Here is a 16,245-nt window from a genome sequence, read left to right as displayed (position 1 = left end):
GTGATTATTATTTTTTAACTTGTGCCTCAAAATATCAATTATAATGTGCCATAATTGAATTGATAATATTTTCATTGGAGTGACGTCTGACCAAACAATTTTACGATAAAATTAAGAAAGTAGAACGCTTACAAGGGTAGGCAAAATAAATTGTTTCTGCTTTATCCTTATTCATTCATTAAATAAAAAATATGAAGTGAAGCTAATTTGTTTATAGTATTTGGTGAGGTTTCCTAGTTTGACTTTGATGGAAGATGGAAGTCATAAGCGCGTTTTTCTTTCTTTTTTTGTCTGTTCGATTGGATTGGCTTGAAAATCACGGGTTGCCATTGGAATTTGGAAGCTAAATGAGAATTATACTTGGTGGGGATCACTAATCAACCTTCTGGTCAAATGTTTTCTTTTAACGCACCTAAGAACTTCCAGGTGAAAAACAATAAACAAATATTAATGGATATTTCATATTATTGGATTAAAAACTATAATTTTATTAAACAAAAATAATTATATTTTTATTGATATTCTTTCGTTTTAAAATTTTGTAACAAATATTTTTATATACACTGTACATTTTGAAGCTTGCACCGTTAATTATATAGTTAATAAAATAATAACTAATAATTATTCAATAAATAGTAGACTTTTCTTTTCTCGAATGCTATTCCACGAATTCATTCACACTCTGGTGGAGTTTGGTCACATCGAATGTACTGTTTGTTTTTGTTTTTTAAAGAAATTTATCCTTTTTTTTCCTTATTCGTTAAGTACTGTAATTTATGTAGGATATGTTTTGTTTGAGAAAAATTGGAACCTGAGGTATTTTGTAGGTTATTTATAGTTTTAAAAATCTGGATAGGTCATTGTTTTGAAATTAAGAAATTAAAAGACACACTCATGGGGGATGAACTAAAAAATAGCATTTTTAAATTTTTGAAGATTAAAAAAAGATAAATCTAAATTTAAGGGATTGAAAAATATGACTTTCAAATTTAAGGGACTAAAACAATAATTTAATATATATTATATATATATATATATATAATATATATATATATATATTATCAAATAGAAAGGTCATAATTAAGAAAATGAAGAGAAAGGATTGGACAAAGAATTATGAAAAATAAATAATGGACGTTACTTTTTCTTATTAAATTTATTATTATAATCATGACCACATAAGTTACAAGCAAGATTCATCACATAAGTTGAAAGCCACGGCATCTGACACAAAAAATGTAATTATATAAGAAAATATGTTTAAAACAATACTAATTTAATTATAAACAGTAATTACATATATAATCTTGAAAAGGAGGATATTGGTGTGAAAGAATGAATATCAATATTGAACCTAAATTGGAGTTGGTCCAAGCTAGATAATAAGTAACTTGATCTTGGCGCCACTAAGTTTTGTAACTCTTGAATGATCTTGATATTGGAACTGGAAATTTGATATCCTTGGCCAAAGATTAGCATGAAGGAAAAATAACTAGAAAACCTTGGAGTCTCACAAAAACATTTAGGAGTCTAACCTAAAAAATGACACATTTCAGCAGTGCCAGGGTAGCGGGGGAATGCATACTTCTTTAGGTCTTAATCAGAAAATTACTAATTCTCACAACCTGCTTACTTCAATTTGCTAAATTGGATGGATTCCAGATCAAGAATTCCATAGTACCACACAACAACTAGCAGAATATGAAAAGATGGATACAGAAATACAGCAATTTCAAAGCTCAAACCATACTTCATAAACAAGAAAAACAGAGGTTCCAGAATGAAGCTAGCAGAAAGGAACGAGAAATAATAATAATAATAATAATAATATCACCTCACGGTCTTAGGACTCAAGGCGCTAAGCATTTCCATCAATACATCAGCTAGTCCTTGAGCATTTTGAATCTCTAGCAAACTGCTTATAAGCAAATCAAGTTAGAGACAGATAAAACAAACCCTAACATTTTTTTTCCATGAAAAATGACTTGTTAAGATAAAAGAGAGGAGGGGGGGGGGGGGGGGGGGGGGGGGGGGGGAGGACTCCTAGAACAACCAAAAATAGAGCAAAGAGAGCAATAGTTCAGAAGAGCTTCAAAATTCTCCTAGTAACTATCTAAGAAAGGGTTCGCTAAATAAATTAACACCACCAGCATATCTTAACCTATAAGGGAATCAATACTCCCAAGTCCTAAATGCATCAGGCCAATGTGAGGGATGCATCCCTAAGGTTGCCCAAAGAGGAACATATATACCATTATAGTTCAACCCATGAACCAAAAAAAATCACATGCCTTAAGAATTAAGATGGTAAACCTTTTTGTGGTTAGATCCTATTTTGCATTGATTGTATAAAGCTTTGTTCCAAAATATCATTCTACGATTAGACGTACGTGTTCAAAGGGAGAATCTCATAATTATGGAGGAAATGACACATTGGCACTATAGTCAATCAAATATACTACAAAAGTATGCTTGTACAAAATTATGAGCAATTCCATCTTTTCAGACTTTAAACCACAAGTATGCTCCATATTTAAATGGGCAGAGAAACTTAAAAACAGAAATAAGAAATTCAAGAATAGGCATATAATTGTAAACGATGCTCGATAAAATCCAATAGACATGATTAACTTCTTTGTATTTATGGCAGATAGGTATGTTAACAAGTAACCTCTAAGTCATCTGTTACAATTTATAATAAACACATCATAATCATTAAAATAGAATTATACACGACAAAATTACAAGCAAATGTATAAGAGGCAGAGATGGTCCAATGTTCCGATGGAACAATTTCAGAAAGGGATAACAAGGTAAATAAAATTTATAACTTTCACCATGGTATAGAAGTCATTGACAGCATAACTGCTGGCCACACAGCATCATTAACATGTGAGTGTGTGGCATAGGGTAGCTATGAACAAATTTTCAAATAACCTATCAACTTGTTATTTTTTATCATCTTTTCCAAGCATGAAGTTTCATTGCAATTGAAATTGACCAGATTTCTACCAATGGTGACCTACCTTGCAATATACATCCAAGTTATAGAAAGCAGGGAACTTATCCAAAAATGCATAAATTCAAAATTAAGAAACCAAAAATTTACATTATTCATTATTATGATAAATACCCTGCTAATTTCCTTACAAAATTTAAAATATATAACAACATCATTAACTAACCCCATGCCACACAATAAAAACAAGGATCAGAATATTAAGAATGTGATAAAAGTTCAAAGAGCACCTAAGGTCAGATGCATCTGACTGAAGAGAAGCCTGAATAGTAGCATCATCATATTCTGCAGCAGAATGAATAATTGGCTGAGTTTGAGCGGGAGTGAAGAATGGTACACTATTCTCATCTCGTGGTGGAAATTCAACTCCAGCAGACTGTTAATTATCAAAACATTACATTAGCTCTAAGTCAAAAAGCAACAACTTAATGAAATATTAGTTTAGAACAATGAGTTGATATGTTATCGGTGTGCTCAATGATATGTTAGATTTGAACATTAATTTTTTATATATTATTAATCAGGCTTAATTGCACTTTTTGTCAACCATCTTTCACATTTTCATGAATTTTGCCAACCAACTTTTGAAATTTTGCACATTTTGCCACTTGACTCTTTTTTTGCACATTTTGACACCCAACTTGCAAATCCGCACATTATGCCACCCAATTTTCAAAATTTTGCACATGTATGTCCCCTATATTATAATTAGGCATTTTGTTTTGAAATTGGGTGACAAAATGCGCGAAATTTAGAAAGTTCGGTGGTAGAATGTGCAAAAAAAAAGTTGGGTGACAAAATGTGCAAATTTCATAGTTTGGGGCAAATTTTGCAGAAACATGAAAGATGAGTGGAAAGAAAGTGCAATTAAGCCTATTAATTATCAGCATACAGGTGTTCGAGAGAGTGGGATTTCCAAGATTGGATACTGAAGAGTCAACAATGCAAGCACACAGTTGGGTGCAGCTCATGTAACAATATAACACATTAACCAAGTTAATAAAAATACCAGAAAAAACAATGATGACCTCAATCAGACTCTAGTAGGAAAGCATTTCACATTTGTCACAGTACAAATGTACAGCAACAGAAATGTTCATGCATAACGTTTAACAGTAAAATTATTGCTTGCAAAGCATAAATTAATCTCAGAAAGTAATATCTAGATGCACAAGCTCACCTTCAATTCATTATATGCTGCATAGTATTGAGGATAAACTCCAGTTGGCCCCCCAAAAGCTTCTTGCCATGTATCAATTAAAATCAGTATCTTTTCCCTCACATTTAAATCCGGCTGTACAATTACATTAAAAGAAAGCAGCAATGGATAAGAAAGTCTTCCATTTCCAAAATACAGTTACAGAAGGAAGATTAAAAATGAAATATAGAGTGTCAAAACAAATAAATACCTTCTTCTTCACTATCTTAACCATTTCATGTAAGATATCCCGCTCAATGATCTGCTGAAATACACTTTCACCACAATTCTTACTAAGAGTCTCCAATACCTAGATCAAATACAAAGAACCCATGTCAGGTAATCATTGCTTTTTGTAACCACCTGCACAAATCTATGGATAATTTTCTTTTTTTAAGTATTGTACACCTAATCTCTTTTTATCATGGAAAAATAAAAACTTATGAGTTATGACCATGAGGACTTTTGCATAACATACCTTTAAAAATGTAAAAATATAGTAATAAGTAATAACTGATAACACATATTTAATACACTATATCAAAGTACATTAAATACTCAACAATTATTGAAAAGTAAAAGAAAAAAAATACTGACAAAAAGAGCCAGAAGCTGTATTTTTGGATTTTTACTGGCCAAACGCTTCTTGAGTATCTTCAAAGCATCCTTTGCTTGCCTGCAAATTGAATTAGTTATAACACAGAATATCAGGAACAATATAATTAAGGAATACCCATGAGAAATCAACATAAGGATGAATTGAATCAATTACATACTTGAGATCCAAAACTAAAATACAAGATCAAATGCAAAAGCAGCTTAATTTCACTTCTGGTCCTCCTGTTTTCATCAAATTTTGGTTTTAGCGCACCCCCCCCCCCCTCCCTAGTTTTGAATGAAACAACATAATGTCCACAATATTCAAATTGATACAATTGAATTCCTCATCTATTGTTGACATGGATTTATCTATATTCAAGTGCACTTTTTCACTGTGACATATGTAGCATGATATTATGTCAGCAAAATAGTATCACATCAATAGCAAAATGATAAAAGGTAACTAAATTGCATCAATTTGAATACTAGGGGGGCAATATTGTTTATTCCAATATAAAATAAACAGGCCAAAATCAACACTGGAGAAATTACTGTTAGGTACCAAAAGTGTCATTAAGCCATTAAATACAACTAAATTAACGGATTCTCAGAATTAAGACATCCTGCAATTGTCTTCTATGTGATAAGAACTTATAGTTTCCAACTTAACAATTCTGAGACGGCCTGCAATTGTCTTCTATATGATAAGAACTTAATAGTTTCCAACTTAACAAAAAAACTTCATACCCCATTGCCCAGAGGCTCTTCGCTATGCGAAGGTATGGGGGAGGGATGTTGTACGCAGCCTTACCCTTGCATATGCAAAGAGACTGTTTCCAACTTAACAATCCTTCAAAAATTAAAACCTATACTTTTCTTGGTTCAGTTATATTTGTGATACATTATTAGTGGTCCCACTTTCCCCCTTTTCAAGAATTTCAATGAAACCGAACAATTGGAAGTTGCTTTATGAGAAAGAAATGGGCTAGCAGCAGTTAAGATAGCCATTTTATTCACAAATAGTTCAGTCCATAACATAAAAACAGCAAGTCAAAACTTCAGAAAACAATAATGATATACTGATGTCAAGATGCACAATAAATGTTGACTCTGTCAAATACAATAGGCCAGGCAGTTTTCTTGTTCACACTATATAGACAACACAGAACCCTTTCTAGCACAGAAAGAGTGCAAGATAAAACTTACCCTCCCGCCTTTTACCAACATATAAGAGAGTAAAAGAAGTACCAAATCAGTCTTTATTTTCTAAAACAAAAAACATCAAATTAATTAACATCTTCGGGGTGCAAGATTACCAATGAATAAACTGAACCACAATACAAGCATTTTCGGTATAAAACCAGCAAACTAAGATTCCAGTTTAGTGCAGTTTGATTGGAAAAATAAATTTACTAATCATACAGCAGACCACTGACTCTCCAAGCAAAGCACAGGTAGAGATTTCAGCAGTGATCGGTGATTAAGAGAAACAAAGAAAGAGACGAGGACAATACCCAGGGTCCATATTAATGATATCACACAACTCTATGTTGATTGCCCAGTCAGGACCAATGAGCATGTCACTAGTTGCTCTCTCAGCACAAGCAGCTGCGTTGTTAGCCATCTCTCTCCACCTCCACTGAATCAAGTCCCTCTACTTTCAACCTTTCTGCAAACCCAAATACAATGTAACAACATCAATAAAATACCTGTCAAAATTGTAGAGTGCATCGTACCAAATATCAACAGCACTTATCCGATCAGTAATCTAGAATTCAAAAAATCCACGTTCATTCCGTCAATTCAATAGGTGGTTAATAAAAACAAAAACAGACTCAGAAAGAAAGAATGCAACATAATGAGCATCAAAACTGAATAATTGACAGAAGAGAGGCTCAATCGACTAGCTGATCGAAATCCAGAAATGTCAAATAAACCCTATGGGGAAGTAAAACACTGAATCGTGCATAAGGAGGAAAAAAGAAAATCATAATCACGCCAAATCAAAGAACTAAGTTGGAAACATGAGGCAGGAGAAGAGAAATCGAAAGAAATAGATTAAGGATTTATGTTGCAGAGATCGAATGAACCTAAAACCCCACACACATAGTGAAGTGTTGACAAAGAGAAAAAACCCAGTCATAGATTACGTATAGAGAGGTTGAAGAAACGTTACCTGCGTGTGTGTGTGTGACAAATCAGAATCAGAATAGAAGAAGAGTTGAGAAGGAGAAAGTGAAGAAATGAATTTGGGATTCCAACACAAAAACAATACTTACTCCACCGCCCGCTCCTCTTTTCGTCTATCAATTTATTATTTCTTTTGTTATTTTCAATGTCGACAGCTTTATATATGTCCTGATTATCAACAGGACAATTATTTATTAAAGGTTAAATTAGTATTTTTACTCTTAATTTATTATTTAGATTTAATTTGATATTTATTTTGTGATGATTTTTAATTAATAAATTATATTATCATTTCTTATCCTTTAGACGAAGAACTAAATTCAATTATTTTAAAAAATTAGAGGATTAATTTAAAATAATTATAGGAATAAATTAAACTTAAATAATAAATTAATTTAACCTTTATTAAATAAATTTTTATTAAAAATTATGAAAATGTATAATATTTTTCTCAAAAATAAGTTCGAACTCTCACCTTTTTCTTTAAAACAAATCTTGGACACCGAGACATCATTTCTTCCTTCAAACTTTTCTCTTATACAAATAAATTGATTTATGCTGACACATCTTATATCGTATTTAACATAAAAAATTTCTTTTTAATCATTTAATTAACACTTTTTTATTTTTAATATAAATAATTTTTGTTGAAAGGGATTTTATTTGAGGGGAAGACATCCATAATATAGTACAATTATTTTTTTAATCAAATCTATAAATTACTTATTAACATTTCAGTATCCCAATTAAAAAACAAGTATGTGTTTGATTTAACTTGCTCTAAAATAACAATTATTTGTTTTTAATTTCTTAAAACTTTTTTAAAAAGTAACAATTTCTCTTAATTTAAGCGTTATTAAACACACTAAAGGTATAAAAAATATTAAAAGATGTTTATTAGTATATCCAATTATAAAAAAAATTAACATTGGTATTTCATATGTGATTATTATTTTTTAACTTGTGTCCTCAAAATATCAATTATATGTGCCATAATTGAATTGATAATATTTTCATTGGAGTGACGTCTAACCAAACAATTTTACGATAAAATTAAGAAAAGTAGAACGCTTACAAGGGTAGGCAAAATAAAATTGTTTCTGCTTTATCCTTATTCATTCATTAAATAAAAATATGAAGTGAAGCTAATTGTTTATAGTATTTGGTGAGGTTTCCTAGTTTGACTTTGATGGAAGATGGAAGTCATAAGCGCGTTTTTCTTTCTTTTCTTTGTCTCTGTTCGATTGGATTGGCTTGAAAATCACGGGTTGCCATTGGAATTTGGAAGCTAAATGAGAATTATACTTGTGGGGATCACTAATCAACCTTCTGGTCAAATGTTTCTTTTTAACGCACCTAAGAACATCCAGGTGAAAAACAATAAACAAATATTAATGGATATTTCATATTATTGGATTAAAAACTATAATTTTATTAAACAAAAATAATTATATTTTTATTGATATTATTTCGTTTTAAAATTTTGTAACAAATATTTTTATAATACACTGTACATTTATGAAGCTTGTACGTTATTAATATAGTTAATAAAAATAATAACTAATAATTATTCAATAAAATAGTAGACTTTTCTTCTCGAATGCTATTCCACGAATTCATTCACACTCTGGTGAGTTTGGTCAAATCGAATGTACTGTTTGTTTTTGTTTTTTTAAAGAAATTTATCCTTTTTTTCCTTATTCGTTAAGTACTGTAATTTATGTAGGATATGTTTTGTTTGAGAAAAATTGGAACCTGAGGTAATTTTGTAGGTTATTTCATAGTTTTAAAAATCTGGATAGGTCATTGTTTTGAATTAAGAAATTAAAAGACACACTCATGGGGGATGAACTAAAAAATAGCATTTTTAAATTTTTGAAGATTAAAAAAAGATAAATCTAAATTTAAGGGATTGAAAAATATGACTTTCAAATTGAGGGACTAAAACAATAATTTAATATATATATATATATATATATATATATATATATATATATATATTATCAAATAGAAAGGTCATAATTAAGAAAAATGAAGAGAAAGGATGGGACAAAGAATTTATGAAAAATAAATAATGGACGTTACTTTTTCTTATTAAAATTTATTTATTATAATCATGACCACGTAAGTTACAAGAATTCATCACATAAGTTGAAAGCCACGGCATCTGACACAAAAAATGTAATTATATAAGAAAATATGTTTAAAACATAACTAATTTAATTATAAACAGTAATTACATATATAATCTTGAAAAGGAGGATATTGGTGTGAAAGAATGAATATCAATATTGACCTAAATGGATTTGGTCAAGTTACAACTAGTGATCGATAAAATTATGATGCAAATATGTTTAATTTTTTTTATAAATTACAGAATTTTGTTTTGAATTTTTAATAAAAAAAATTATTTGTTTTGAGATGTCTCTTATATATTAAAGCTTTTGTTCCAAGTCTTCATTATTAAGTGAAAATGTAATATTGTGATAATTATTAATAATGTTGGAAAAATTAATTTATAAGATAATACATCATCACTTAACTAATAACAGAGAATCAAAATAAAAAATTTAATATATTAAAGCCTCACAATAACAAAAAAATTATTTAAAATCCATAAAGAAAAATAAATTATTTATATAAAAAACCTTAAACATATTTGATATTTGATGGTGTAATTATTGACAACTTGTTCTCTTGTTCTCGAGGATGATTGACATCTACACCCTCAAGCTAAGCTAACAGGGAAGAATACCACCCAATCCAACCACACCAACAACGTCTCAACAGATTAACGGTTGCATGAAACTGTTGGCACGTGCGTAGCTGTAAGGAGTGCATGTACGTGCTCGTATTTTGGCTTGTTAGATACTAGTATCAATTAGTCACCTATGCGGCTGAATAATCTAAGAGATGGTTTTCTTAATTCTTACACTCACCAACATTAACAGTGTAAACATCTACGATCATACATGAGGAGTGAGGACATATTTCTCATTTTCCCACTGGCTAATTCATTTCTCTTTGAATATGAGTTTGAAATTTTATTATAAAATAAACAAAACAGTTTGTTTGTTCCACGTATATGTACTAGATATATTACATGAATGGAGAAAAGTGGGACACGTGCATACCGTTCTAGAAAAAACATTCTAGCAAAACAGCATTGTTGATAAATAATTAACTACGTTTTAATTTATTTATGAGGTGATGCATAAGTAAAACCACTTTGAAATTTTTATAGGTTGAAGATAGTCATTCAGATTGTGTTACAGGACCAACCTCAATTTGGGGTGATAATGGAGCGGAATCAACATCAAAGGTCAATCACTTATGGAGATAATCTCCAACAAACACATGAAAATGAGAGCAAATTAAAAAATAAACGAATTTTGGCAGACAAAGACATTTGAAGGCCCAAGGTGGCCACTATGTTGTTTACACTATGCACATTTTACATGGACAGATTTAGATAACCCAGGTCAATGAAATTTGAATCATGCATCTCCCATTTTGAATGAACAAATTAAAACATCCCACCCTCTTTCTTCTATCTTCTTCCTCTACCACTACACCAAGAGAGTTGTGGGTTGTTGAAGGTGAAAAGGAACGGGGAAGTAGGAGGAGAAGGGGTTCGAATAGCCCAATTTTGAGGTTGCAGAACTATGCAATGGGAGAGAGGGAGGAAGGTTCACGCGGTTGAAGTTGCTAATGGTTATTTTAGAATATGATATTCTTCTGGAATATAATTTTTGGTATTCCAAAACACCTATTTTAGAATAGGTTTCTAGAGTATTATGGTATTCTGAAAAAACTATTTTTCAGAATATTTATCTTATTCAACAATAGTTATTTTGAAATATGGAAATCATATTCTAAAATAATTATTCAAGAATAGGATAATTATTTTAAAAACCTACTTCTAAAATACCTATTCCGAAATATCAAAAACTATATTATAAAATAACTGTGTGGAATAAGTAAACGCAAATAGATGGCCCAAAATGACCCATACCTTTAGTTTCTATAATATTTAAAAACGTTATATTCTAAAAACTTGCAAAGGAGTCCCTTTTTTTTATTTCTGTTACCAAATATTAAATACATAATAAAGACATGACGATATATTTATAAACATTTAAAAATTATCGTTTGAAAAAAATTAAGCATTATCTTAAGGCTTGTTCAGTTTTAAATTATTCTTATTTTTATCTCACTAATAATTACAAAAATAACATTTTTTTATTTCTTTTAAATATTTATACAGTGAATGGTAGCATAACATGTAAGCTTTTTCTTATCTATTTTATTTTATTTTTATGCATTTTGCTTATATAGTGCAACTTTTACAAAATTTCTAAATAGCGTTAGTGGTAATATGAAAATGCGGCTCAACAAATTGGATTCCTACTTATGAAATATAATAATTTTTTTGTAGTATTTAAATAAATCTTATATAATGAATACCAATTATTTTTCTTATGTTATTTTTGCAAAGAAGCATATGAAAAATGTAACCAATTTATTTTCAATATATTATGTATTTTCAAGTAAATTGTAGCATTGCGGTAAATAAAATCTGTGCAATTTTTTAAAAATAAAATACAATTAATGTGATACTTTATAATTAAAAATAAGATTCACTTGATTTATTTTACATAAGAAGATCCACTTGGTTCTTGACTTGTACATTTGTTTCCTGAAAAATTATGGAGCCAAGTAGCCTATGTTAATAGAAATCTAGAAGATCCATCTTCCAACATCAATACATCATTCTGTGAATAATGTGAAATCGGCGCTAGTTGATCATAAATATTCCACATTATCCACATTAAAATAAAATTTTTGTGTAATTATTTTCATTCAAGAAAATAATTTGAGTTGATAGTTATACTTTTTCTCGTTCATGAATAATTAACTGTAAATGCTCATTTAGTACTTAAATTTTTTGTTCAAGTACCATCAGATAACATGTTAATTCATGCTCATAGATCACTCGGAAATCTATAACTTGAAGTAACAACTGCTTCAACTGTGGGATCCAAGCCATCATAAAAAGTTTCCAAATATTCATCTGACTATCTGAGGGTATAGATAAAAAATTGAAACTTGGTAAACCTTCTTTTGGCATGCTTGTATATGCCTTATCATGTATGAAAATTAGAAAAACTTAATTACATGAAGCACAGTGACATTTATACAGATTTCATCCTCACAATACATTTCTTCGAGATTCCTAGTTGAATGTGCCTTCATCATTCATAAAAAGTTACATGGTACTACTGGGTTGTAATCAAATGACTCGCGGTAAAACTTGTGAGGAGTTTATGAAGATAAAGCTTCTAAGGATCATGAACATGTGTAGTTCTCAGAGCACTGTGTTGTTTCATCAGAAGGATATCTTACTTTTTTGTGTTCGATTTTTGGGTCTGCGAATGAAAGGCCAGCAACGCCTACCACTGTTCTCACGCCTGCATCACATCCAAAAATTAATTAGTAACTGATAGATGACAAACACCATATTAGTATATATTACACATCCACTGAATGTTAAGTGTGATTGGTACTTGGTAGGTCAAGTTTTTCTATCTATGTTACTGTTCACAAACAATGTAGTTACTAGTATTACTCAATTTGTTATGCAATTTCCATTATTGAAAGTATATACAGTTGGTTGCTTCACCATAATTCCTTGCTTAATCAGATTAGTATTGGGGACAAATAATTGCAATTGGCTAATAAACAAGGCCTAGTTGTTGCTCCTTTTACTTTCGTTGTCTTACAACTCTAAGACTGAACTACAGCATCGCCTCTTTAGTCTTTAACCGTGACACAGTCACGGGTTGACAGTGGCACTACGAGGATACGATGTTAAAGCAAGTTCAATCAACCCGACAACTTGTGTCGGTTGTCTATTTGTTGAACTTCCTTCTTTGACTTCTTCAGTTATCAACGTATTGAGCAAAATGCAACAATCAAGACACCATGATATTGAAGTTAAGAAAAAAAACAGACACCATGATATTTTTTCAAGGCTCAAACACATATTTCCTAAGAAATAGTTAAATTTGAAGGATAAACAACTGCATTTTCTGGTCTGAGTTGTTACAAGAACAAAACAACCAATGGAAAAATCCACAGACAAAGTTCAATTTGCAATTGCAGCAAAAATCTATAGCTGTGAATAGCTTTTATTTTCTTCAATCTTCCACAAATTAAAATTTTCAATGTGGACAAAAAGATGCAGTTTCTTGTATGCTGTTATCACTATTCTGCAGTTTCCATTAAACGTCAAGATAGATTATGTAAAACTCGAGTTCTGATTAGAGAATTGCATCAAAAGCACCTCTAAAGAACTTTGTATAAATTTTTTCCTTAGATTTTAGTTCATCTACTTTGCAATTAATAGCTATCTGATCATCACTCAAACCAGTTCACCCAAATAAATTCAGCAAATTTAGGAAGAGCACCCAGTTAATTACTGGATTTCTGTCCACCATTTCATTTCAACACATATAAAGAAAAGAAAAAAGAAAGCAAAAAAAAAAAACATTGCATTTCTAATTTAAACTGGTTTGAATGAAGTCAGAACATACCTGCTGTTACTCCTGCTACTGCTGCTATTGCTACTACTGCTACCAGAACTCTTCCCACTGTCACTATTGATACTCGATTCACCACTATCACTCTCTTTACACGCTAAAGGACTCTTCTTCCACCACTCCTTATCAACAACACCACCCTTTGCTGATCCATCAGAAGGTTTAGGGGTAACTCTCGAACTACTACTATTCCCCAAGGACTCATTTTTCTTCTTTATCTTCTTCTTCTTGTCCTTAGATCCAAAAGGAAAAGGAAGCCCCATTTTGAGGTAGAACCCTCCACGATCAATGTTCCCGTTCCTCTTCACCTGTGCCATATTTTTGTTATTATTATTATTATCAACCTTTCTACTACCACCATTTTTTTCTCTCTTGTTGTACACGCTGCTCAAGTTTCTCTCTTCCACCGCGTTTTTTTCATGTCTAGTAGCATCAACAACCATGTGGTGCTCAACGAGGTCCTTCAAGGAGAGCTCGTAGTTGGACTCGGGCATGTTCTTCACCATTTCCATGAGCTCCCTCTGCCCTCTCACTATGGCTTGCGTCCTCGACGTTGGCGAGAGGCTTCGGTGGTTGTTTTTTCGGCGTGGGGGGCTCGTGGTCCTCATGGGAGGTGAACAAATCCCGGAATCATCTACCTCTGCCTCCTCCAAAGCCGGTTTCGAAGGCCACAAACCGGAGTTCGTAACATCCCATGTGTGGGGTTTGTGTCGTGTTGCGTCGTACAATTCGAAAGAATTGGTGAGGTGGTGTGTTCTCGGATCAAGCATGGCGATGGTTCTTTGTTCTCTGTTTCAAAACAGAGGAGGGTGCTATGTTCTCTGTTTTGTTTTTTTGGAGAAAAAGATGAATAAATATGTTTGAGAACAGAGGAAGGTGCAGGGTTATGTGATGTGTTGAAGGACGTAAGAGTTTGGCTCAAACGATCAATTTCTTGGTGAGGAAGATTTTAAATGAAAGAGAGAATTAAGAGCGTTCCAAAAGTCAAGGGATTCTAGATGGGGGAAGATATATTGTAGATTTGTACGCAGTTCCTTTCACATTTCTCTCTTTTCTATATTTTTTTTAGAAGCAAAATATCCTAGAAATTGAAAGCCATAGATTAACTTTCGAGATATAGATATCATGGATGTGGGTTTTTTTGTTTTCTCAACAAAGTTTTTGCTATATGTAGGATTAAAGTATAGAACTTCCTGTATTTTTTTTTCTCTCTTTATTTTCGTGGAACCAAAAATTTGGCATGTTCCCATCCTAATCCTTTTCTTTTCAACTTCCGGTTGCTAACAATTTTCTATCTTAAATCTAACGTGCACTGCATCCTCTCAGATCATGTTTCTGTTGCAGATACAATTTTAAGAAAAATATTCTCATATCATGTTTTTAGGGTGTGGTTATTAAACTTTGAACAATGTTTTTTAGGTGATAAAAAAAAAGATGATTTTCTTTTAAATATTTTACGATACACCACAGCAGTTGTTGAATCCATTTGTTTTCATAAAAAAATTGTTTTTGAAAAATTTAAATATGTTTGTTCAAATTTATAAAATGAAAATTTTTAAAAAATTCTGTTATACTAAATTTTATTTTTTGAATAAATTTTAAGAGAGACTAAAATTATAACTTACTTTCAAATGAATTTTTTTTTTTACATTTTTAACAAAAAAAATCAACTTTAATATACTTCTACCCAATAAATTGTAAATTGTTAAACACAAATTGGAGAGTAAGAGTTTCACAACTAGCTAAAAAGAATTGTCAACCAGAAAGTACTTTCTTAACGTATATTTATTAGTATATTTGATATTTTTTAAGTGTCTACCTTTCTATTTATTATCTTTTATATCTATATTAAAATTAAATTTTACTAATGTTTTTTTTAAATTATCAATAATTTAAAATTTTATATCATAATTTAAATTATTTATTGTAATTATAAAATATAATTTACATAATAAAAATATTTAGATATTATAAATTTTAATTATAATATAATTTATATATTTAAAATATTTATTTATTATAGATATACTCTATTATAAATCTGAATCTTCTTATTGAATAAGAGGGTTTTTATGAGTCGTTTTTTTTTTGAAGTCTTTACGAGGCATCTTCGACAAAAGCATTTTTAGGATGCTTTCTTAAATGAGAAAGTTTTTAGTAGTTATTATAACTCTCACTAAGCCAGTCTTATTCAAATTGAACATTAATTTTTCTTTTAAAAAATTATTCTCTTCAAATACACTTCTTAATTTTAATTACATTTTTATATGTTCTTTTTTATATATTCTTAAAATTAGCTTTTCATGTAAAAAAAATACCTTTTCAAAAACTTAAATAAACGTCTCCCTAATAAATCTAATGTTATCCCATCAGGTGAGCTTACCTAACTTCATACCAGAATTCTACAACAAGATTTACCATTTAGGAAGTGGAACTAGCAGATATTCCATAACACATCCCTCATTTGAAATGAACCTGACAATTGTCTCACCACATATGACTTATTTATCACCTCGTTTTCTATAAACCACATTTACAACTACTAGATTGGAAAGTTATTCATTTATCAATAGTAACCACGTCTATTTTCTGTTTTTTTTTTTAAAAAAAAAAAGATAGAGTACACGAAATGAAGT

The 16,245-nt window shown here is 30.5% G+C and overlaps 2 protein-coding genes across 2 annotated transcripts; both read right to left on the bottom strand.

Annotated features, from left to right (window-relative positions):
• Window positions 1-1,629: 1,629 nt before the first annotated feature.
• On the bottom strand, window positions 1,630-7,129 carry LOC114410915 (TOM1-like protein 3). Its single transcript, XM_028374813.1, has 8 exons — window positions 7,000-7,129; window positions 6,332-6,490; window positions 4,815-4,893; window positions 4,429-4,527; window positions 4,200-4,313; window positions 3,250-3,395; window positions 1,840-1,915; window positions 1,630-1,749 (listed from the first exon to the last, which is right to left on the bottom strand). Exons 2-8 carry the CDS (start codon window positions 6,439-6,441, stop codon window positions 1,630-1,632), a joined length of 744 nt encoding a protein of 247 aa, XP_028230614.1. The 5' UTR covers window positions 6,442-6,490; window positions 7,000-7,129.
• Window positions 7,130-11,974: 4,845 nt separating this feature from the next.
• Window positions 11,975-14,605, bottom strand: LOC114410369. Its single transcript, XM_028374291.1, has 2 exons — window positions 13,604-14,605; window positions 11,975-12,478 (listed from the first exon to the last, which is right to left on the bottom strand). The coding sequence occupies exons 1-2, from the start codon at window positions 14,377-14,379 to the stop codon at window positions 12,397-12,399; spliced, it is 858 nt and encodes a 285-aa protein (XP_028230092.1). The 5' UTR covers window positions 14,380-14,605; the 3' UTR covers window positions 11,975-12,396.
• Between the last annotated feature and the right edge of the window lie 1,640 nt (window positions 14,606-16,245).

The sequence above is a fragment of the Glycine soja genome, chromosome 4 (genome assembly GCF_004193775.1).
Source record: "Glycine soja cultivar W05 chromosome 4, ASM419377v2, whole genome shotgun sequence".
Lineage (NCBI taxonomy): Eukaryota > Viridiplantae > Streptophyta > Magnoliopsida > Fabales > Fabaceae > Glycine > Glycine soja.
The sequence above is the reverse complement of the archived record's forward strand: the minus strand, read 5'-3'. Positions and strand labels throughout refer to the sequence as shown.

Bases quoted from the DNA above. Each gene is read 5' to 3' on its own strand.
- LOC114410915 (XM_028374813.1), bottom strand. From the start codon at position 6,441: ATGGCTAACAACGCAGCTGCTTGTGCTGAGAGAGCAACTAGTGACATG. The intron at 3,396-4,199 runs GTGAGCTTGTGC...GATAATTAACAG, and splicing joins CAGCATATAATGAATTGAAG to TCTGCTGGAGTTGAATTTCC. The intron at 1,750-1,839 runs GTGAGGTGATAT...TTGTTTATGAAG, and splicing joins GCGCCTTGAGTCCTAAGACC to TATGGTTTGAGCTTTGAAAT.
- LOC114410369 (XM_028374291.1), bottom strand. From the start codon at position 14,379: ATGCTTGATCCGAGAACACACCACCTCACCAATTCTTTCGAATTGTAC. The intron at 12,479-13,603 runs GTATGTTCTGAC...GATGTGATGCAG, and splicing joins AGTAGCAGGAGTAACAGCAG to GCGTGAGAACAGTGGTAGGC.